General features: G+C 40.6%; 2 protein-coding genes across 2 annotated transcripts in view; both read left to right on the top strand.

Annotated features, from left to right (window-relative positions):
- The first annotated feature begins 5,521 nt into the window (after nucleotides 1-5,521).
- Nucleotides 5,522-21,536, top strand: LOC103762146 (PR domain-containing protein 11-like). The gene is made up of 5 exons (XM_029962385.1): nucleotides 5,522-5,598; nucleotides 11,201-11,318; nucleotides 11,575-11,678; nucleotides 14,818-14,970; nucleotides 20,904-21,536. Exons 1-5 carry the CDS (start codon nucleotides 5,590-5,592, stop codon nucleotides 21,534-21,536), a joined length of 1,017 nt encoding a protein of 338 aa, XP_029818245.1. The 5' UTR covers nucleotides 5,522-5,589.
- The window catches only part of PRDM2 (PR/SET domain 2), a 28,352-nt gene continuing 24,563 nt past the window's right edge, over nucleotides 20,914-24,702 (top strand). Inside the window, 1 exon segment of the mRNA XM_029962422.1 lies at nucleotides 20,914-21,034. The gene's annotated coding sequence lies outside the window, so the exon portion shown is untranslated.

Genomic DNA, 24,702 nt, shown 5'->3' with positions numbered 1-24,702 from the left:
TGGTGTGAGACATGCGGGGCAGCTCTAGAGATGTGTCTTCGGTACATTTTTAATCCGGAGCCAGAGCAGCGTGTGGAGATCGCTGATAACCATCTCATGGCAGGCACCTGGAGGCTCCAGTGAAGTTTCCAGTGGTTTCAAATTCATATGGAGCTGCAAATTTTCCATTTTGAAGTAGTAGAGGAAGCTTTAAATTGTTTTCAGCTGTTGAAGGAGGAAGGGAAGGTGGTGTGGCTGCACCTGCTAAATCATTCAGTGGCAAGAGAAGTATTTTTCTTATTTTACATTTGAGCAGCAGTGGACAGCTCTTGCAGCAGCAGGGGCTGCCTGTGCTTGTGATGCTGCCCCAGTTTGCTGTGTCCAGTCTGTGCTCTGGACTGGGGACATGTTATTTGCATGCAAAGTCTTTTTTGGCTTACTCAAACATACTGAGTGGATTAAGGGAACTCGAGATGTACAGCAGCGTGGTATTTAATTAGTACATTGTTCTCTTCTGGCACTTGCCAGGTTTCAGTAAAAACGATGGGCATGTTAAGAATTCAGGGCTGCTTTCCTTGGTGTAGACAGAGGGATCTCCAGCTGTTCCAGCTGTGGAAAGGCACGATGGTGACTCAGTGATAGCATCAGCACTTTTCAGACAGAGACCTGCATCACTGATCCATGGGGGAGTGACTTTTAGGAAACAAAAGAACTCTTGGGCTTGCAGACACAGCAGTGAGGGCCGTGCAGAAGCACCTGTTGGTTTTCAAGCGTGGAGCTCCCAGGGTTTGCTGGGGCTGAAGTGCCTCAACCATCCATGGCACAGATAATAAAAATGAATTTCACTTACAGTGAACCCCTCGTTGTGTTAAATGAAAGACAAACCATCCCTTTGGATAAAATATCTTGGGTAGAAATGCCATGATGAGTGTGGTGTTTGGAGATTTTCCGAGTTGGTGCCTGTTTAGTGTGGTTTCAGCCTTCCTTCTGGAGCAGGCTGGAACGTGGGGAAGGATGTTGAAGTACTTCTCCACACTTGTATAACCCATCCTTTTTTTTTCCTATTGCATATTTGCTTGAGAGTGGAAGGGAAATAAAGCAGAAAGTCTTTTTCTGTAAAAGCTGAAATGGCTCTGGAAGTCCATCCTGCAGTGCAGTGATGTCCCCATTTCACTGTTATACATAAAATACTTGATCCTTGGGGGTAAACAAGTAATAGTAGTGTATAAAAAGATCTGAATAATGCTTCTTACTGGGTGTCTGTCAGTTAAAAACAGAAGTTCAGAGAGATTTAGAGATGAACAGTAATGTATTCCTGCCTTGGCAAACCTTTAATTTAAAGCACTGCAATGTATTTGCTGTTGAACTTGTTAGCACAGAAAGGACAGAGATGAGCCTGATAATTAATGACTCCCCCTCAACGAAATAATTTCTTTTATCAATGTGTTTTTTTCTCCAGTTGTATTTTTAGCTGAAAAAATATTTCTTCTCTGCCTCTGTGTAAAACATGCCTGTAGACAAAACTGGGAGGCTGAGCTGTGTGTGGTGAAAAGAAATGACTGAAATGGGTTTTTTCACATCGTGGTCCATCAGCAATGTACTTGTCTGAGAAAATTTTCATTGGGTTTTACTCTATTTGCAAGTAGAATTAAAGTGCACTTGTATCTGAAGATTGGAATGGTATTTCTGTATATTTGCAGTTGTTAGAGACCTGTTATTTTCTGTTGACTTCTCTTGACTAGTTGCTGTTTAATTAATAAACTCTTGGGTTTGTGTTGTGTTGGTGATTTCTTGGCTCGTTTTCTTGGTTACCTCCATAAACCTCTCCAAGTTATAACAGTGTATTTGGTTATGTGGCAGCAAGCAAAGGCTTTTTTCTTACTGGACAATAGGTAATAGATCTCAGTGCTCAGAAAATCACTGCCCATTTTTTTTTCTCTGTTCTTATTCAGGCAGCCTTGAGTAACTGAAAATGTCTTTGCAGCCTGTAGAGAGAAACAAGATGCACTATCAAATACATATTTTAATCTTAGTGTGAACTTAATTTTTTTTAATTGACAACCTTTGTTTCACCTAACAGATGGAAAATTCGTGGATTAGGGTATTTAAGTGTTGCCCTGAATAAATAGAAATGTCCTGATGTTTGGAAAATGGTCAGAATCCCAGCCTGAACCCTGGTCATTAGGAAAACAGGCTGGGGAGACTTGCAAGTTGTTCCTGGTTCTCTAATGAACATGTTTTTACTGGAGCAGTGACGTAATGCATGTCCCATTTTCAGCTTCCAAAATAGGGTTGATACTCTCATGCCTGGTTTTTCCTTCCTCTGAACTGGAAGCAACAGCCTCTTTCAGAATGCTTTTTGATTCGGGGATTTAAAAAAACCCAAGCACACAGAGAAATGCTAAATATGGCTTATAAAATCAGAAGATAGACTATAAAACCTAGAAGTACTGATTTAGTTTGAAAGAGGTGATCTGCAATGCTTTGTGTAAAATGACTTGCTTTCATTTGCAAACTTTGTTCCCAGAAAGTTATATTTTTTCTGAGGGAATATTTAAAACTCTTAAGTGTAGATTCAGAAATCAGGTCAAAATACTTTTTGTTTCGAGCATTTTGTTTTAGAGTGACCACAGTGTTTCCTTAAATACAAAAGCCTTGTATTCTCTTATCTGAATAAATATAATTTGTTTCCTGGAGCTGAGCTTTTCTAAGTACACTTTTCTGAGAGTCTAAGCTTGGATGATGCAGCAGATCCTCTTTCTCATGTGCTCCCCAGATGCTCTAATATCTGCAGTAAGTGTGTGGTATTTGTGCACTCAGGAGACACAGTAGTAGGTGGAGGTTTGAGCTCAGTATGACTTGGTGATGTTTTCTGGGATGTTTAAATGTTTAAAACTCAGGGTTGCTGGTGCCTGTGCTTCACTTATGGCACAGAACCTTTACCATTCTTTTTTGGGGGGGGGATTTCAGTGAGTTGTCAAAGTTCCCTGTGGTGGATGTTATGAACAATATCCAGGCCTTTATAAGTGCAGCTTTGTGTTGCTGTTGAGTTTGGAGGGAAGGTTGAATGAGAACAGTTGTTGTTTGATGGAGCTGCTGAGTGAGCCTTTCAGAGTCCCGCTGCAGTTGTGGAGCATTACCGACTTCAAAACAGACTGAATGTGGCCATCACCGAGTCTTTAAATTGAGTCACGAATTCCCCCGGTGACACATCAGAACAGCTTCACTTCCACAGGGGCTTCCCTGGGAAATCTTGCCTGGGACCTGACTGTGTGTTCCAAGGAAATCATCGGAGTGTGGAGTGAAAGCTCGTTCCTGCTCGCAGTGATAAGAGTAAATACCTTGTTGGTACTCAGTGATCGTGCTGGGAATTGATATTTGTGCAGCAGTTGTACAATTTGTTTCATATTTTCTGGGGTTTATTGAATTTGTGTGCCAAAAATTAACCCCCAAATTACTGTTGCAGACGCTTCTGTTGTTGTCATGTTTCATTTAGGCAGAAAAAACCCCAATGACTGCACACAAGTCCATATAGAGTCTTAATTTTATTGATTTCCAGTGCAATTCATCTTGCTTTCCACATAGTTTAGTTCATTGTTAACAGAATAAGGAACTTGGAGGAAGGAGAAAGTGCAGAAAAATGCAGAACTGCAGGTATAAAATTTTGAAACTAATAGCTTTAAAAATGCTTGTTGAAGCTTTGGGTTTAGTGCAGCTTAATTTCTCACCTAATTGTGGTTTGTGGGCAGGTGGTTCCTCTTGTACCTTGTAGCTGAAGGAATAGAGGAGTGCAGTTTGTGAGGGATCTGCCTAAACTGTGTTATACCTGGATGTTTAACTGCATTAATATGTTTTATCATCTTCTAAGAAACACCCCTGGGAGGTTTGGAAACAACCAGTTGTATAAAAGCTGAATAAAATATTTGTAAAACTTTGTAAAAATACCAGGCTTGTTTTTTGGTTTGAAAATTCTTTGTAAGCTATTAATTCTAAGCAAAATAATTTAGAGCTAGCATATGAAATACAAGAAAAGTGGTTTTTTTACAACTCCAGTGAAACAGTCAAAAGGTTTTGTTCTGTTTTTCAAATTTTTAACTGATTTATTTAACAGCTGAGGTAAGAAAGCTCTGCTACCCAAAATATTTAATTTATAAATTGACATGTGGGGATGGTCCCAGTTGGCAGTGAATAAGGGCACTGGGTTTTTCTCTCGTGTTGAAGCCTCAGCTCAAGTACAGACTTTTATACTGAGTCCAGTGCTGAAATAAGTCAGGAAGTTGTAATAGCACATTCCAGAAGAAATGCTTTTCTTTGGATGTGTTCAGGTGTTCACATGGAGCTCCTGATCCCATCCCTGGGCTTTGCTGGCAAACTCTAAATCCCACAGAACCAGCTGCAAAACTGGACCTTAAATCCAGAAGTTTCAGCCCTTTGGCTAAATGCTCCCAAAGTGTGGAAATCCCAGGACAGAAGGAGCAAATCCTGGAAGAGCTGAATACAACAGAAATATCCTTTCCAAGGACATTTTTCCTTTTCATATGGATTTTTTAAGCAATGCAGCATTTGAGTGATGCTTGGCACAGGGGATGGTGTACAGCATTAATTTTTTCAGTGTGAAGATGGGAAGGATTCTGTGAAATGTATTTGGAGTATATTTTACTAGAATGTATTTTAAATTAAACCTTAGTATTTATGCAGAGGACTTAGTAAAAAAAAAATCAGCTAATCATTGTTATAATAAGAAACCTAAAGACAGGGAAGAAATAGAATAAAGTGCTCTGAGTCAAGAGGGATCAGTTAACTTCCAAAGAAGGGGGATGCTAATTTATTGAAAATAATGTATGACAGCAGGAAGGAAAGTGATTCCAGCCTAATTTGCAATAAGGCTTTTTTTGTGTGCATTAAAAAAACCAGAAAGGAAGTGAGTTGGTGTACAAGAGTCTTGGATATGGCATCATTCTGATTTAATTTTGTCTTAAGTTGTGGGTTTCTGAATTTGATGCCTACTTGATTTAGGAATTTTTGTTAGAAACCTTGTGGAATCTCAGGCTTCTGTTAAACAAGAAGGCAAAATGCTTTAGTGTAATAAAATACCTTAATAAAATGCTCTGCTTTTAAGGAATATTGTCCTGTTTCTGACATGGGGTAATAAAGGCTCAGTACATGCATTTTCTTAATTTGAAAAGCACAAAAGGCCTTTCATAATGCTTTGATATAAAATTCTGGAGAGATCTGACTCCTAAAGTTCTTAAAATACTCAATCTTGAACAAACTCACTCACTTTAAAAAAAAATGGAACAATCCTTCCTGGGCACATTTCTGCTACATCATCATTTAAAATGGGAGAAAGATTAATCCATCTTGAGATTATTCATACACATTTGAGCTACAATAACAAAACTGTAGCTCAGAGCAGATTTTTTCTAAAGAAATATACTCCTTTTTGACAGATGATTTAGAAAGAGAAGCTACAGGTCTGTGTGCTTTCAATTCAATGTAAATTTGTAGGTAAGTGCATGTTACAATTGTCTGTTTTTCTTTTCAGGGCTCATGTAATCAAAGGAGTTTCTTTGTTGTGAGTATCTTTTCAGAACACAACGGGAATTCAAAATGAATCAGGTGAGTATGAATGCAAGACTTTATCAAAATCCTTAGAACAGTTAATTATTAATAAAAAAAGTAAATCATCCACTACAAGAGAAATGGTCTTTAAAATCTTCAGTCTCATTAAATTTCCTGATCATCCTTTCTACCATGTGTGTGCTTGTGAGATTGTTTTATTTCAGATTGAAGTGTTTTGCAGTGTCTAAGTTATTACTCCTGGCACCTCTTACGAGAACACCTCTCCAGAAAAATCTATTTCCTCCTCAAGCTGTAGGTAATAATTCAGCTCCTTATAAAAGTGGCTTGAAAATTGAAGGTTTCCATTTTTTTAAAATCTTTTTTTAATGACTTTCCCATTTCAAATGTGCAGTAAACAACCTGCCAGGGGAATTGATTGATTGGGAAGTTTCACACTTGTCTGAAATCTGAAGTGTTTCTCCTGGAATCCAGTGGAAAGACTGGGAGAACACAGTTCCTTTGTGGTGCAGTACTTTGCTGTATGAATTCACAGATATCCTGACTGGAAGGTGTTGTTTTAATCAGTGCCAAGTGTGGAGCATTTTAATTCTGCATTTGTTTTTATCCAAGTAGGAGTTGTACATCAGTTTGTCTATCACACACAATTGCATTACTTAAAGATACAGAAAAAGTACACGTGTCCTTACATTTTCCTCCTAAGTCTTTCTCTCTCTGGCTGATCTTCCCAAGCCCCTTTGGTGTGGGAATGTGACTGCAGGAATGTCATTTTTACTTTGCTAAAAAAGTCAGCCACGAACAGAAGCTTTATGAGTCAGAAAACCACAGTCATGTCAAAAGCTTTGTATACTTTTTATTGGTGCCTGTAGCTAATGTGTGCTTTTATTGCCCTTTATACCCTTATTTGATCAGCAGCAGCCCTGAATACAGTTAACACTTTAGTGAAGTATGTTCTCTCTGAATTCATAAGTAATTACACTGTGAAATGGGTTGGTGGGATGTTTCCTGTTGCTTTTTTCCTCTGATTTAAACTAAAAGGCCTTTGAGATATGTGTACACACTAAAAAGGTAAAAAGCAAAATACAGTGTCTGTCAGAGCCTTGAAATATGTCTTCTAAAAATACATATTTGTATTATATCTGTAGAGAAATACAAATAATGCCATTTGCATTATCACACTTTAAAGCATCAGTAGTCTTTTTTCAGGAGTAGCAAGTTTAACTGTTGCTTCACAATTTCTGTTGAGACTTGAAATGTTTCCACCTGTAGGGTTTGTTTTGATGCCCTCAGTGGCACAGAGGGAGCAGCCCATTGCTCTGTCTGCTTGAGGAATAATCCTGCTCTGTTGGTCCTTCTGCTAAGCTTTGGATCCTGCTAAAACTCTGACAGCTGTAGCTCCTCACCTGTGATTGTTACCACTGACTGTTTCCTTCCCATCTGTGTGTCCATGTCCCCTCGTGTCCTGCCTGTCCTGGTGTCCCCCCACCCCTGACCTGTTTCTAGAGCTAAGTAACATTTCTCTGCTGTATCAAAAGATACCTGTCTTAGGGGACTGCTGCTCATTTCTGCAGCCCTGGGATGTGACACAATTCAGGAGTGAGGTGACTCTGCCTCTGGGAACACTTTAAGTAGCTCAGAGTCCTCCTCAGTCTTTCTGGCTTTCACATTTAGTTTCCAGAGCTCACATGGCTTTTTGTTGTTCTATTACCATTCCTATTAAGTGTGTATTTAGCATCAACCCTGTGGTGTTTTTTTCTTGCAGTGCCTTTGTCATTTCATTCACTGTTGACAAGTTGTAGTGCCAGGTCTGTATAAGAAATGTTTTTGCCTGATGCCAAACACCTTTCAAGTGTTCTGTTCTCATACTTCTTTCATTCTGCTTGTCTCTGCTTTTGGTGTGACTTCAGTGACCCTCAAACTAATTGGGCTGGTGTTAATTTGGTTTGTGGAAAAACTGCTGGTTTTGTGGTTTGTCTTGTAGAAAAGTAGCGAAGGAAAACCTTTTCATAAATGCTGTGATATGTTGTAAGGAGAAGAAGGATTAAAATTAAAAAAATCAGCTGTTGGGTTTAATATTTTTGGGTTTCTTGGAAGGTTGCTCTCTCAGGATGGGCAGTGTGCATCCTCTTTTTTAAAAGATCTGCCTTTAATATGTGAACTAGTTCATCAGGCCAAGCAAACCTGGGGTTTGACTGGGAGCATTTCCTGCACCTCAGACTGCAGTGAGACAGAGCAGGAGGAATTTGGGGGCTACCTGGAAAACAGCATGGGCAGGTATTTAAGAAGTGCTGGGGCACATGGTAACAAATTATACCTGTGCTGGTACTGAAACTCCCTCCTCCCCCCATTCCTTCTGAATCTTTCAATGATTATTTCCAATATTTCTGATACATCTTTAATTTTCAAGCACACAAAGGGAAACTGTGACAAAGAGGGGTAGCCAGGCTTGGACAGGGAGAGACCTTCCTTCTTTCCCTTTCCTGTGCTGCCTGGCACGACTCCCTTTCCTCAGCTACCTCTTTTAACTCCTCTGCCATCTCCCTCTCTCTCTCCATGGCATCCTTTCCTTTATCTCCTCACTTCCCCTAATCCTATCTCCACCCAAACCCTGAGTGCTGGCAGTCATCCCACTGTTCAGGATGGTTTCTTCCTATTTTGCTCTAATCTCTGATCACCTGTAAACATCTTGTTGCAGGTGCCTTTTCTACTTGGCTTAAATAATGTTTGTAACATTATAGACTAATTTGTAGTTGGTCCATAGGGACAATTGTATTGAAAGCTGTGTGAAAAGTTGCTTAATGTGTTGAAAGATGCTGTCAGAGTGAATGGACTCTGGATTTGATGCAATCAGGAAAAGATGGTTTCAGTTAAGGCACCACTTCAACTCTCAGAGAATTCCCTGGCATTGTTCTAAAGTCACTTTATGCTGGATAATTTGAATGCCAGAAATGTAATTTTTTTTATGAACTTCAGAGTAAGAAGCTTAGAAGTGAAATGACCTTCAGGTGGTTTTGTATTCAAAATTTCTGTCTTGGAGGGAGCGAAAAATACTGCATTAAGGCTTTCAGTTAAATGCAAAAGTTGGCTGTAGGACAGGCACAGTGCATTACCCTTATCAAGAAGTGAACTTTTTAAACAGAAAAAAAGATTTAAATGTGACTGTGAACTGTTGGGGGAAAAGTGTTTGAAATACAGCATTTCTTTTGGTAGACAGACATTCCTTGGGGACAAGCTGAGATCTGGAAAACGTTTCAAGTAGCTCCATCTAAATTGCAAATAAAAATATATTGCACGCATTTGACTGAGCTAAATTGTTTATTTTAGTGTTTTGAATTTGGTTACTTGTTACCATTCCTTTGAGGTGTGAAGTGTATTGTTGTGTACAAGGCCATATCCAGGTTTGTAGTACTTGTGAAATCCATTAATCTGACAACTGTTAGATGAGGCTGAGTACTGTGTTCTCTGAATGTCCTGCTATTCTTTGATTTATAACAATAAAGTTCTCACTGTATTTTACTCCATACAAATAGACTTCTTAAATGGTAGAACAGTTTGGGGATATTTATGGCTGAAAAGCATCATGATTATTAAGGAATATGCCAGGAAAATCGAAGATATAACACAGTTCTGTACACTTCTGTCTGAATCAGTTGAGTCTGGTTTAAGTTTTGGTAGGTTAAAGTTTATTTTCTGGCTTGAGATTTTTAACTATTCATGCAGCAGTTGAGATTTTTGACTGCTCATTTAAAAAGCCAAACTGAAAACAAACCCCCCCAAAAGAAACCAAACCCCAAAGTGAAACCCAAACAAAAAAAACCACCCCACTTTTACCTTGAAACTGGAAGTGCCTGGTTCAGAGAGCTGTCACACAGCCCCCCTCGTCTGTGCCTGGATATAATTTGTTAGAAACCACTGGGAAAAATAGCCTTGGTTCTCCCCTGCTGAAATGCTGGGATAATGTGCTGGAGAGATGTTTGGGTTTCTTTGATATGCTGAGAAGAAGGTGTTTGTTTTTCATCTCAGACATGGCTTCTTGCATATCAGTTCAAGGCTAACAGATGTCTGAAAATCAGGCTTCTTTCATCACTATTTTTCCTTTTGGGTTGTTGGAAGAGCAAAATACATCTTTGCTCTGCTTTGAATAAATTTCAGCTATTAGAACTGAGGAATAAATATTTCTCCCCCTCCCTGGTTTCTTTGCTCTCTTGGATGGGAAGGGATTTCTGGCATTCTCTTCCTTCCATGGTTTCCACTTTGGGGGGCTTTCTCCCCTACAAATAGCTCTCTGGGAGCTCTGTGCAGCTGTTAGGGCTTACCAAGGCAGCACCAGAATAACTTTGCTCTGACTCCAGTTTGATCAGTTTTCTTGTCCTTGCAGAAGATTTGTTCTTGTAACTTCATTTTTGTAAATGTAGTGACTCATTGCCATAGCAGCACCCTCACAAAGAGTGGGTGCAAAGGCTGACAAGATTTATCTGTTTTGCTTTAGAGATAAACCCCTGAAATTTGATAGCATATCAAGATGGATTTTAAAATCTATTTCCAGTAGCCTTTCAATATATTTCATAAGTGCTCCCTGGAAAAACTACTGTTGTATCTCTGCTTTATGGTTATGGGTAAAGGCAAGAATCATTTCCAAAAAGTCAGGGTTTACTGAGACAAATTTCTCAGTTAAACACCTCCAAAAAATTGGTTCAGGGCTCAAGTATAACACCCTTAATGTTAGAATTGTTCCTACCATCACCCCCAGTATTGGTTTCTAACCAGAATGATTAAAGTTTGTTGTCAGAGGGCAGGTGGGGTTTTTTAGGGCATGTGGTTCAACACATGCCTAGTTCTCACCAAGCACAGTCCTTTCAGAATGTGAGCACATTTTATGGAAGCTTTTCATTCTTGTAACTTTAGAATTCTGGTCGTTTTTATAAGAAATAGTGGTTTTAAAGATATAATTAGGTAATAAGGAGCTGGGTGTTTAATGACACTGTGTGAGTAGCATTTACTGTTGTGTTATACAAATAATAGTATGAATAATATTATAAGCAGCCTGTTGAACCTTGTAGGCTCCTTAAATTGGAACTAATCACTTGCTAAACATTTGTAAATCGTTTATTAGCTTTCTGTTGCCTTTCAAACTTTAACATAAAAATACCTTAAAACCTTTTGTATTAATTATAACCTACTGGCTAAGGCTTCTGAGCTGTTTATTGATTTAGGAATTATGATTAACACGTGCAAGTTCTGGTATCTACACTGGAGCAGTTAATTTACTGCAACACCCTTCTTTCAATAGGTAAAACAATTAAACTTTTCACTTCTGTGAACTTTATGTGCTTCTTGGAACTTTGAGTTTGGTTTTCTCCTAAAGTTGCTGTTTAGTCTTTCTCACAAGTTACATGTTTTCACATAAGACAAGATCAGAAGCTATTTTAGGTTATTTTTTGGAGACTGATTAGATTGAGTATGCCTGGAAGCCATCCTTAGAAAAAGGGAAATAAATGGTTACTAACATATGTGAAATTATCCTCAGTGTGGCGAGTTTGGAAATTTTACTTTCGTTTCAAGTCGGGAGGTTTTGTAGCTCGTGTGGGTTGATCATCAGTTGTTTTTATCTGTTAATGCTTGTTGGCTTTTGGACTTGTAGAACACAACTGAGTCTCCTGTCCCTGTGGAGACCTTGGATGATGTACCTGAGCACGTGCTTAGGGGCCTTCCCGAGGATGTGAGGCTCTTCCCCTCTGCTGTGGACAAGACACGGCTGGGTGAGTGCTCCAGCTTTGAGAAGGAGGGTTTTTACACAAGCTCACATAAATCAGAGTTGCTGTCAAAATTTGGTGCCCTCCTGTGCTGGGTAGAGATAATGTTTGGTTCACTTATCTGAAATAATTTCATTTGGGAAGAGTGGACAGCTCCCCGTTTGGAGACAGACACACGTACTGATCTCAAGAAATATGAATTGGGAGTAGATTTGCTTGAAATAACTTAATTAGTTTTAACTCCTGATATGTGTCTCCTCAGGTGTCTGGGCAACAAAATCAATTTTAAAAGGCAAGAAGTTTGGACCATTTGTTGGTGACAAGAAAAAAAGATCTCAAGTCAAGAGCAATGTGTACATGTGGGAGGTAAGAAATGGCCTGTAAATGGGAAAAGGTGTCTGTCACTAGGTCAGTATTTTGTATTTACTTTACTTTTCCCACAGATTTTACAAGTAGACTTGATGTAAGGTAATTGCCATCTATTACTAACAGTTATTTATAGACACTTGGACTCTGAATTACAAAGTTTTCAACTGTTGGCACTGCTGGAAATTGCTGTGTTACTTTTTTATGTGCTGTGTGTGGATCACACCTGCCCTGAAGAGTCTCTCACTGGTAGAGCTTTGCTTTGTTGGCTTGAACCCTGAGTGCTCTCCCTCTGCAACTGAGGGCTGTCAACTGCTCCTGAAATCAGGGAAATGAGGAGTTTGTGGAATCTCTTAAGGAAGCCACAGCACTCCTCCTCATTTAGCTCTTTCAAAACCAGCTTTGTTATGGGAATGGGTTTTCCTTCTGGAGCTTTTATGAGTTCTCAACTCCAGCAGAATTTCTTGTGCTGCTTGTGTTTGGGCTTGCCTTGGAGCAAGTGCTGTCTGGACAGCTGAATAGCTGCACTGAGAGTCATGAGACTTGGGATATTATGTGCATTTGCAGAATGTAGGTGGCTTAATCTGGAGTTGAATCCTATCCACAGTGTCTTTAAGGCAGTTCATAACCACTTCCAAAGACTCCTTCAGTCATTCTGAGGACAAGTAGAGCAGGTGGTTTTAGCAAAGGGAATAGTCCAGGAGGGGAGGGATGCAGGAGCTGTGGCAGAGCATGTTCTGCAGCACAGTTTGCTACTTTATGGATTTTTAGGCTAAAGATCCTGCTAATAGTCATCCATCCTTCTGGCCCCTGGTCTGCAGACACTGAACTGTGTAAAAAACTGGACACACATGCAAAGCTTAGTGTTAACCTCTATCCAAGGATTTGATTCAGGACAATTTCCCCTAAATGCAGGTTCCTGTTTAGAAAAGTAATCAAGTGTTCAAGTAGAATGTTCACTGCATTGAGCTAATGCTGCCTCAAACTCCCCTGCAAAAGGTATCTCCAGTTTTGATCTGGTGCAAGAACATTTGGTGAGATTGAATCAGCCAAGTAAATTATTGACCTTGCAATTGTGTTTCTCTCAGTGCTGGGTTTTGAATGTTCTTTGGGGATGTTTTTTCAATTAGTGTTGAGAAATGATAGTTGCAACCAAGCTGTTACAGAGTTTCCTAGTTTGCAATGCAAGTGATAAATGGGAACCCTTGGTAGATTCCAGAGTAATTGTGTGTTGCTTTAATACTGATTTTGGAGTCAGGAAAAAAGCAGCTAAAATGAGACAACAGCAGTTGGTCCCATATGGTGATACCTGAAACCAGTCCAGGCTCTGAACTGTTGGAATATATAGTTTGTAGAAGGATGGGGGGGTGTGGGAGCAGTTCAGTGTGTGGACCCCAGCTAGGGGAACAACCTTTTCCACAAGCATCCCGTTTGCTTCTTTAGTCCAGTTAATCTGAATAAAAAGTAAGGCTTCTAAAACTGGCATCTCCAGTCAACTGTAATGGTTTTGAAGTGTCATGGTGGGGGATCATTGTGCCAAAGGTGAGCTGTGTGTGGCAGTGTGTGCTTGCTGGGTCTGAGGAGAGAACTTTCCTTTTCCGTTGGAGAAAAGCCCCAGGTAGGAAAAGGAGAGCAAGTGGCTGAAAAGGGAGGGAAATGCTGTCAGCAGGTTTGGAATGACTGGCACAGCTGGAGGGGCTTTGTTGAGGTTAATGGGAGTCACAGCCAGTGTTATACAGAGGGGTTGGAGCTATTTTCACAGTGCACAAGGCCTTTAAAAATATTCTGTACATTAGAAGGTTTATCTGAAAAGTAATCACCTGTTCTGTTTTGTGAAAATACCATCATAAAGTAATATAAAAACATATTAAAGTAATATATATATATATATAGAACAAGTAATTAATAATTACATTTTGACATATAGTCCATATCTGTTTAACTCTTCCACAGCATTGTTGGCTTTTTTTCTTCCATTTTAACCAAAAGAGTTGCTTTTGCAGTCTCATCTGTGATGCTGTTTATGCTTTCATATTGCAAGGGCTGGGTGTGCTGGGGAACATTCTTTCAAAAGTCAGCTGGAATAGTTTAAGAAATGGAGATATTTTCTGTTTGCTTGGAAAGAAATCAAGATGATTGTGGTATATTTATTAAAATTTTACCTTTATTGATAAAATTCTGTCTTTCTAAATCAACAGTATGTCAGCATAAAAGAAATCAAATTTATTAAATAGGGGGTTTTCTAGCTGTTGTAGAAGTTTTAATTGAAATTGAAAATGGAAAATGGTTTTAAAAGCCTTAGCATTAGTTGTAAAGTGTCAGAACCAATAAAAAGCTACAACACTGTAGATTTTTAGCTTTTTAGAAAAACAAAAAAGGAAAAGTACCCAGTGGTTGCTCTTTGTACAGGCATCTAACTTGGATTATAAGAAGACTGGGAGATGCATAACAGCTCTGGAAAGAGAAGCAGAGCTGCCTGTCACCAGAAAATACTGGAGATGTCACTTCCCTTCTTGCTTTATTGCAACCTGTCTGGAAATGTAAACCAGGAGTAGGTGTTAAACTTTTCTTCAAGAATAGAAACCAAAGAATTTATATCTCAGAACATGCAGAAGGTTATTGACAGGGTCAATTTTTTAAGGTGAATCACAAGATTTCTGAAAGGTTAAGATATTCTTTTATAACCTGAGAACCGATTAAATATAAATTATGCTTTCCCATATCTTTCCAAATAAAGCAAATGCTTCTGACTTCTATATAGTTATTTTTTCCAATTCACCAGATAGTAAAAATAATTCTCTGTGCCTTTTTGTCTTAAAATCAGTCATTTTACTCAAGGCAAAATGTAAAGAGTATAATTTCAAGCTTGCCAAACTGAAAACATGAAATGTTTTAAGGATTTTGGCTTTTGAGCTCCAAACCTTCAGAGAAGGGGTTGCAGGCCAAAAGTTTGGCTTTTTTTCCAGTTGTACCTGACCCACTGAACTCCTGCAGAAGAGCAGCAACACTGTGCCAGCCCAGCCCCTGCCCCTTCCCTGGGGGCTGCCTGTGCCCTCAGATGGGAAGGGTGACTTTGTGGGGCTGTGAAAGGTGTGGTTCAGTGCACATGGCCCTTGGTTTAATGCCATTTCTCCCTCAGGTGTACTACCCAAACCTGGGCTGGATGTGTGTGGATGCAACAGACCCAGAGAAGGGCAACTGGCTCCGATACATAAACTGGGCCCGTTCTGGGAAGGAGCAGAACCTGTTTCCTCTGGAGATCAACAGGACCATATACTACAAGAGCCTAAAGGTATCACTGTCTGAGAATCAGTTCCTGCTTTATTATATTTTATTATTATACCTTTTATTTCCCTTTATTAAAATAATTTTTTCCGCTGTTGGTGTTGAACAGATTTTGAAACGTTTTCCAAAATTTATATTTACTTTATATTTGTCTTCTTTATATTTACTTTAAAAATATAAGTAAGAAAATATATTTGAAGCATTGCAAATGCTACATTTAATTGGTATAAATTTTTCTCTGCCAGTACAGTTGACATTAAGATCTACTGTTAAAATATAGGATATATTTCAACAGTCAGTCTGCCTTGTTGGTCAATGATTTGCAGTAGCACCGAATTTGATACAAATTAGAATGAAAAACTATAGCAGATTATATAAAATAAATGTTCTTCTATTTTTTTGGATACCAAGATAGTTTCTACTGAGGGTTTTTTTGCAGCAATCAGTTATTTTAGTGGTCTGTGCATCAGATGACAAAGCTTGGCTGTCAAGACACTTTTATAGGTAGCTCCATGAACCAATTTTTCATGGGTTTATACCATTTCAGTTTTGTTCAGGGAGTGAGGGGGAGGCAGGGAAAAGGATGTAATTCCTGAAGCATTTTATCTCCCAAACCAAGAAAAAAAATGGCTTTAACTACAATGGTGGAGCACACTGGGGTTAGAATATTGTGCCTGGAAAGTATTGACTCTGAGCAAGGAGCTCCTGGCAGTGAGTGTGTGCAGCTGGACTTGGTTTTTATTTGAAATGCTTTTGGGGGTTGGTGCCTATGCAGCCTTGTTTTTGCACTGTTGCTGTTCCTTCCATTTCTTTGGGAGGCCAACAACATCCATAAATAACTGATCTTTGCTTAATGCAAGGGTGAGTTGATCCCATGCAGTTTTGAAGTTTATAGGGCAGTACAGCAGTGTGCAAAACTGTTCCATTTTAGGTCATTCGAGCTGTATTGAAAAAACCAAACTTCTAAACACTTTCTGATCTTTCTGATGGCTTTGTGGTAGAAGTTCACTATTTCCAGCCAGACTACTGCCTTCCCTGCAGTGTTTGTTCCCTGAGGATAGGCTCCCAATGTGAATCTGTAGCCATCCTTGCTTCCTTTAGACACTTTATCTTGGATTTCCTCTGTCGTTGCCCATAGTCCCACTAAGTCATTAATTAAGTGTATTTTTTGAGTCACTCTGACATTTTATATTTCTCTCTCATCGAATCTTTTCTGCAAAGGTTTTAGTCCTGATAATTCAAGCATTCACATATTCCAAATTGGGTTTTTTTGATGGATAAGATTGCACTTTGGAAAATAACTGTGCTGCTGAAAGAGGCCAAGCACTGCTTAAAGAATAACAAATACCTTGTCACAGCACTGAAATATCCTTTTGTTCCTTTGGCTGTTGGCTCTTGCAACTCGATGAATTTTATTCCAGTCACACCTTACTGTTAACTGAGACAAAAGAAGGCATGTAGTATAAACCATCTTAAATGTCCTCTTTTTCTGTGTATAACGTGTTATGGTCTAATTTCAAACCTGCTGTAAATTTACCAGCCTAGGTATGAACACACAGTTCTTCCTGATCTTTATCATAATTCATAAATTTAGGGGAATTCCACTTGCTGATAAATAAACAGCACAGGTTATATCTACCCCCAAAGGAGAATTCAAGTGGCTTGTGTGTAATTTTGTTCTTCTTTACCTTGAAGCATTTAAAATATTGTCATGGCTATTTTTTTTCCCAGGGTTTTCTTGAGCTTTTTGTGGGTTTCTCATCTGTAAGTTAAACAGGCTGATTTCCAAGCTTTCCAAGCCTCATTGCTAAGATAAGCAAAGTCCAAATTTGCTTGGTTGTAGAACATCAAACCTGCACAGAGCTTTAACTTCCCTGTTCTCTGCTGCCAATGAATAGTTATAGAACTTTTAAGTGAGCACAAGCAAATATTTTTCTCTTCCATCTTCCCTTCATCTTCAGTGAAGGGCTGAGGTTATTTGTAGGCTGCTTTGCATCTGCTTTCCCCAGGATGCATATGAGAGCTGGGATATTTCAGTGAAGCAGCTTAAACTCATGATGGGGTTTCAGAAGCTCTTCCTGCCTCTGCTCATGAAAGGAGCTCGTTGATCACTGTTGTTCTGCACTCAGGGCAGGGCTTTCATTCCACAAGAGGTAAAATTGCAGTGAAAACACAGTTTCAAAAAGTCTTCTAAAGAAGCCTGGCTGTGAAACTCTCCTTGATTAAAGTGAAATTAATTTGCTTATGGAAGAATGTTTTGTCAGACGGGTTTCTAATAACTCAGGATCCTCCCTGTTACACAGGAGAACACAATAGAACCTTGGGTTATACCTTGTGAAAGTTTCACCCAACTAAATGTCACTTTGATTGCTTTTGGGGATGTGAGGCCACATCCAGGTGCAGAAGCACAATATCACAGTAAAATACAGTGTCTGTGTGAAAAATAAATATTCTGCTAAGGTCAGGCAGGCAATGCCTGTCTGTCTGTACAGCACACATTGCAGTGCTTGTACAAGGAACTGAATTTTAGACAATCTGGGCTAGAACTTCTCAGGATATAATTTATTAGGATACTGCTCTAAAAAATAACAGATTCTGAAATTACTTTAAACCTTTTGAACAGAAAGTACTCAGATTAAGGACTGTTAAACGTTGTAGTTAAAACACAAAGCTCAAAAAAGCATTAACCTGAGGAGCCTTTCCAACATTCATGAGCCAAGCTGTCCCCACCTGACACTGCCACACCAAGGATCTGGAGGGAATAGTTTGGGGGAGGTTGGGGTTGGAGTTGTTATTAGAGGTGCTGTCAGGAACAGTAGTGATGAAGTGGCACTTGCTCAGTGTGGTCCTTTTCTCACTCCAGTTGCCAGTGGGGGAGCAGTTTTTAATTGCCTGCTCTTGAAGCTGCTGCTCCACCTCATTTTAGAAGCTCAAGGTTAGAGGGCTTAAATTGGATTCTAGAGCAGTCACCATGACACTAAATTCATCAAGCTGAATAATCCAGCCATGCAGCCAACAAATTCTGTGCTGGTTATCATCCCATGTTTGCATTGCCTAAAACCTCAGCCAGCTCTTTTCTCCAAGCTTTTATATTTTTTAGATGATAAGGGGTTTTTTTGCATCATCAGACAACTCTTCTGCATTTTGCTGCTCAACAGCTGCAAAATGGGCCCATGCAAAGAGCTTTGCCTCTGTTTCTCCTGTCAGGCCTCTGGGACTGGGGGAAGGCAAACCTTGGGCTTTGCTTATGTCAGAACTTAAAAACTTTGCCCAGCTGGAATCTTGCATCTCTTGTTGTTCCAGTGTCTGGGGGTATGAAGGTAACTCTCACCTTTATTGAGTGCTGTGGGGCTCACTGAAAAAAAAAGTGCTGTAGAGGAGAGAAATCATACTGTTGTTCTTGATACAAAAATCCCCTCTGGCTTCAGACTGGAACTAAGTCTAAGGACACCCTTTGCTCTATTGGAATGACTAAAAACAGGATCTGATCTCCACCAGCCCCATGGGCATTAAGCCCTGAAAGAGGGGGATTGTAGTTAAGGCATTTAAAGTTTTCTTGGGTTTGGGTAGAATGCTTCAGGAAACGGAGGAACAATGAGGAAGATTTACAAAATAAGTACAAATACATCTTTAGTCTGCAAACTTGGGGACTTAGTAATTTGAGTCTGATAATATTTTAAGGAGCATGTGAAGTAAACTGATCAATACCAGTTTCTTTTATTGGCAGTGCTGGGAATATGAGTAGCATTTGCAGTGATGCCTATTTGGCATTGGTCTTTCCTGTGATATTTTTTTTTAAATTGGATTAAAAAAAACCTAGAAATAGTCAATTTGGAATGGCAATCAAACCTTTCATTACTGTGATGAAGTGGATTTGTTAAACATGCTGTAATTATCTATATTGCCATTAACCCACTGTGACAGTCTGTAGATTTTGTTCCAAATCCCAGCTGTAGTGGCTGCCTGAGCAGTGTTACTTATTATTATATTAGATTTAATTAATGTTATTTAATGCTTTGTGTAAGGTAGTTGTGTTTGGCTGGTTGCTCCCTGGGAAGAATTAACTGTGAATATCCATAGAAGTGAGCTCAGGGATGTCACTGTTTGCAGGGATTTAAATCAGTGTCACTAATTAAGGCAAACCACAGTTTGGGATGTTGGAGCTGGAAGTTCCATGCTAATAATAATAATAATAATAATAATAATAATGCAGGAACTGTATTAATAATTAACTATTTAACTGTATTAATGTTAACTACAACTATATTAATATTAACTATATATTGTCAGGAACTGTAGCATTAGGACAAGGAGTAGTGGGTACAAATTGATTTCTGTGATTTTTTGGGGGGGATTTTTTTTTTGTTGATTTTTGGTGATTTTTTTTTTTTTTTAATTTGGTGGTGCATTTTGGAAGGGAGTGACTTTTGTATGTGTTTTCTGTGTGTTTTTCTGTGATTTCATTCATTCCCGGGAGCAGGGTTTGGGGTGTCTGTGATTGATGAATTCATTAATTATGGGAGGTGGGGTTTGGGGTGTCTATAATTGATTAATTAGTTAATTAATTACAGGGGTGGGGTTTGGGGTGTTCTGTGATTGATTATTAATTAATTATAGGGGCAGGGTTTGGGTTGTTGTCTGTGATTGTTCTATTAATTAATTCCCAGGGGGGGCGAGGTTTGGGGTGTCTGTAATTGATCCATTAATTAATTCCTGGGGGACTGGGTTTGGGTTGTTGCATGTAATTGGTTAATTAATTAATTCCGTGGGATGGGGTTTGGGGTGTCTATAATTGATTAATTCATTAATTAATTCCTGGGGGCGGGGTTTGGGGTGCCTATAATTGATTAATTCATTAATTAAATCCCAGGGGGCGGGGTTTGGGGTGTCTATAATTGATTAATTAATTCCTGGGGGGTGGGGTTTGGGATGACTATAATTGATTAATTAATTCCTGGGGGGTTGGGTTTTAATAATTCCCCGGGGGGCCGAGTTTGGGTGTCGTAGATCTGCATATAATTCATTAATAATTCCCGGGGGCGGGTTGGTGGTGTCTGTTAATGATTAATCATTTAATTAATTCCGGGGATGGTTGCGTATGACGATAATTGATCATAATTAATTCCCGGGGCGAGGGTTGGGTGTCTGTAAATTGATTAATTCATTAATTAATGCCCGGGGGCGCGTTTGGGCTGTCTATAATTGCATTGAATAATTAATTAATTCCCGGGGGCGGGTTTGGGCTGTCTGTAATGATAATCATTATTAATTCCGGGGCGGTTGGGGTTCATATAGGTTGATTATGATTAATAATAATGCCGCGGGCGGAGTTTGGGGTGTCTGTAATTGATTAATTCATTAATTAATTCCCCGGGGGGCGGAGTTTGGGGTGTCTGTAATTGATTAATTCATTAATTAATTCCCCGGGGGGCGGAGTTTGGGGTGTCTGTAATTGATTAATTCATTAATTAATTCCCCGGGGGGCGGAGTTTGGGGTGTCTGTAATTGATTAATTCATTAATTAATGCCCGGGGGCGGGGTTTGGGGTGCTATAATTGATTATATTAATAATTCCCCGGGGCGGGGTTTGGGGTGTCTGTAATTGATTACTCTCCATTAATTAATGCCAGGGGCGGGGTTTGGGCCTTGTCTAATTGATTAATTAATTAATTAAAGCCCGGGGCGGGGTTTGGGCTTGTCTGTAAATTGTCCATTAATTACTCGCGGGGGCGGGCTCGGTGTCCCTCAGCCCGCGCAACCCTCCGGGCCGGAGGGGGCGCTCGGCGGCGGCGGCTCCGCGGAGGCCCGCGCGGGGGCCAGCGCCGGGGCCGCTCCCGCTCCCCGCCCCGCCGCCTCCGCCCCGCTCCCGCCCCGCTCCCCGCACCGCCCAACCAACGCGCTCGTCACTGGCCCGGCTTCCGTGTGTTTGTGTCCCCGCAGTCCACAATCGCGGCGGGCGAGGAGCTGTTGGTGTGGTCACAAGGCGAGGACGACCCGGCCATAGCGGCCGCGATCGAGGAGGAGCCGAGCGAGCGCCCGCAGCCGCCGGCACTCCCCGAAGGCCCGCAGAGGTACGGGGACCGCGCCCGCCGCGCCGCCGCACCCGCGGGGCGCCCCGCGCCGCGCCGCACCGCCGTGACCTTCCCCGGGGAGCGGGACGGGAGGGGAGGCCCGGCCCGGCCGGCCGGCGGCGCCGCGGGAGGAACGTGGAATTGTGGCGGCTGGAAAAGTTGGGAAGAGGCGGCGCGGGAAGGGGAATGGCCGCGGGGACACGCGGGGATGGGGCAGGGGCACAGCGATCTCCGCGTGCGGGCGGGGGCTAGCCGGGGAGCCGCGATCCCTCATCGGGAAGAGGGACTGAGCCGGGGGAAGCCGCGATCCTGCCTCGGAAGATGGAACAGCCGGGGCCGCCGTGATTACTTCCTTGGGAAGGGGGAACTGAGCCCGAGGTCCACAACGATCCCTCCTTTGGGAAGGAAAGGGGGAGGCTCCTCCTGGGGCCGCCGCGATCCCTCCTTGGAGAAGGAGGCTGATCCCGGGCCCCGCGATCCCGCTCTGGAAGGGGGAGGATGAGTCCGGGGCCGCCGCGGTCCCTCCTTGGGAAGAGGGGACCTGGGCCCGGGGCCGGGGGTGCGTCAGTGGAGCCGAATGAAAACCGCCGGCCTTGGTGCTCCCTGCGGTTTTTAATTCCTTGTTGTTTTTAGGCTGATCTGGTGGCTGTGGAATCTCGAATGGCTGCTCCTGCCTGGCTTCGGCCGAGGAGGGACGGTGGGAGAGGCGTTTTGGGAGGGGGGGGTACAGACACGTTATTCCATGTAAATACATATGTCAGAGCAGACATCCACGATTTTTTCCATGACTAATTCAAGCAGCAATATTTTTCGGAGTGCGTGTGGCCTCCATGCGTGGCCTTATATAACTGACATTTTCACCAGCGTTTTAGGCCGAAATCTCAGTAAAGCCTTTGGTTACAGGGAGTAAATAAAGAAAGAAAACATTCACAGCTGTAGCACAAGGATGCCGATTCCTCTTGCAGGGAAATATGTGCATTTTGGAATTCTCTGAATGTTACAAATGAACCAAAAGAAAGGTAACATTTTAAGTGACATCATTGTAGTATTTAACTTATAATTTAGGGCCTGATCTTACAGGTTGTGGAACTCACATTGGGAACAAGCTCAGATATCGAGGAGAACAGTTATTATGTAAGTTTTTTTATTTTAGAGATTGAAGAGGGGGCTGTGGTGCAACACAATTAGTTCTTTTGAACAGTAATTTGTGGGTTAAGCAAATACAAGCTGAAATTCAAGCACTGATTTTTATTTACCTGCCTGTAATGAAAAGCATATTCAGCACATATATGAGCAAGGCTCAGTAAATTACAGGCTGTATTATGGTTTTTCCTAAATCTGCTTTATCTTAGCACATGGAGTTTGTGTGCCTGTGATTTACCTGAAAGGCTAGAAAAACAACCTGCAAGAATTTGATTATATGATAAATCAGAGAAGCCAGACAGAATTAATTTCCAAGGTAATTTTTCATGGCACAGAAGTTTGATTTGCATTCATGGAGTTATAGGTAAAAATATCAGTAAACTAACTTGGTTGCTGGGTTTTGATTTTGTGCTGGTTTGTAGGTTTCAAGTTTTAACTGTTATGGGCTTTGCAGGTTTCATAATTAGGAACAATAAATCTTTTCCCCCGTTTTATGAACACAGGCTCTGTACCAAGGCTCACAATTATTAAATAGAAAGCAACCCAGCAAAAAACAACTCCAAGCACAATATTGATGAAGCATTTGAGAACAACCAAGAGCAATTTATTTATGGAATTATACTCTTGTATCATGGAGGAGAAAGACCAAATTCTTAGCATTTAGTTGATTTGAGTTGTTATGATTCAAGTTTCAGTTGTAAAATGATAAAACAACTGAAACTGTATAATTCTGTTTTTCACAGGATTTATTGGAATTCTTTTCTCTGCATTTATTCTCAGCTGTTTTAGTGTTTGTAGTAACATCTGCTAATATTTGCAATTCACAGCAATTTTCTTGTAAGAAATATATTTTTTTCCTCTGCAGATTGATAGCAGTAGGTGCAGTGAGGATTCCAGAATGGTTTCTACTGCTATCCCTGGTTTTGTAGCTTCAGCTGTATCCTTGGATATGGAAGTTTCTTAACCCCAAGCTTGAGAGTTGTTTGGAAAATAAAGGATTAAATGAAGGAGCAGGATTAAAAGTAATTAATTTAAAAATAAATAATTCTAATTATATGATACAAGAGTGGTGGCAGGAGAAGGATATTGTGAGTTAACTTGGTGCATGTGGAAAATTAGGAGTCAGTACAAGGTAATATTTGAGATTAAATAGCAATTTAAGAAGTCTTCTAGAGAGAAGCTCCTCCAGAGGGTTGTGGAATTTTAATTTATTGGTGACCTAAACAGATGAATAAATTCTTTCATAGTAAACTTTATTTTGGCCTGTGTTGCACATTGTTGTCTTACACATTAAGGAGAAAATAGAAGTAAGAACTGCCAAGTTCTGTGAACAAGTGTGTCCTTTAGGAACAGGTTTTCCAGAGGAGTAAAGTGACAGTTTAATACCTTAGGAATGACTAGCAAGATATTATTTGAGAGATGTATTATAATTCAGTAGTTCAGAACATGGAGGTACTAAATAAAGCTCATAATTTTTCTGTATTCAGTAAAACAAATATCCTTTTGAATTTTTAATGCATCTTGGGCCTTGTCCTTGGACAAATAAGATATTTACCAATTAGCAAATAACCTTGTTCCTGCCATTGATTTAATGAGCCCTGCTCAGAAAAGGTGACCATTTCACAGGTGTTAAAAATGGGCTGGTTTTGCCCAATTGCTCAAGGCTTTGATTGCTGTAGAACTGTCCATGTTGTTTATTTCTGAATAAATCCCCTGGGCTGTAGGTGAGACCGAGATCCCAGAAGAGGTAGGCTGGACTAAATTTGGGAAGTGGAGGTGGCATTTAAGAACCAGCAGCTGCCCAGGTCTGGGGCAGACCCAAAGTCCAGCCTGAATGTTCTCCTTGCCCTTGGTGTGACCTGTTCCCAAGTGATCCCTGACACAAGGTCCAGAACCTCCTTCAGGGGGGATTTAGGATGGCACTTCCTCCAGGTGCCACCTCTCCCTTGCATAGCTTTGCTTTTGGGGTCTGCATTCAAACCCCTTCACATCCCCCAGGTGTTGGATGACTCCTGCCTGGCTCAGCCATAGCTTTTCTGAGCTGGAATAAATCCTTTCCCTCTTCCTTCTCCCTGGCACAGCAGCTCAGGAGCCCAGGGGGAAGAGGCAGCTCTTACAAATATGTTTGTACATATTGAAACACTGCATTTTGTTCCCGAGGTGGTGAGTGCATTTGAGATTTAGAAAGAAATTTAGTAGGATAAATAGCTGTTGAAGAGGGTAGAAAAAAGGAAAACAACTTGATGAACTTGGGGAACATCACAGATTTTTAGCAGAGCCAAGCTGTTACTTTTGCCATGATAACTAATGGTAAAGAGCTCCCAGCTGCTGGTGCATGACCAACAACCAGCTGAAAAATTACCTGATTCTTTATTTTGTTGCTTTTGCATTTTCTGAAATTGCATTTTCTAGTTAAGCATTTCTCATCTGCTTCTCCCAGGTCGTAGTTAATGTGCTTTATTCTGCCTGCCAAGCTTGTAGGGAATTTTGTTCAACCAAATGCATTAACACAAAGTCTTTCATTA

The sequence above is a fragment of the Manacus vitellinus genome, unplaced genomic scaffold, assembly GCF_001715985.3.
Source record: "Manacus vitellinus isolate BGI_N305 unplaced genomic scaffold, ASM171598v3 scaffold_46_pilon, whole genome shotgun sequence".
Taxonomy (NCBI): Eukaryota; Metazoa; Chordata; class Aves; order Passeriformes; family Pipridae; genus Manacus; species Manacus vitellinus.
The sequence above is the reverse complement of the archived record's forward strand: the minus strand, read 5'-3'. Positions and strand labels throughout refer to the sequence as shown.

Coding starts and splice junctions, on each gene's coding strand:
- LOC103762146 (XM_029962385.1), top strand. Junction 11,679..14,817: donor GCAATGTGTACATGTGGGAG/GTAAGAAATGGC, acceptor TTTCTCCCTCAG/GTGTACTACCCAAACCTGGG. Junction 14,971..20,903: donor TATACTACAAGAGCCTAAAG/GTATCACTGTCT, acceptor GTGTCCCCGCAG/TCCACAATCGCGGCGGGCGA.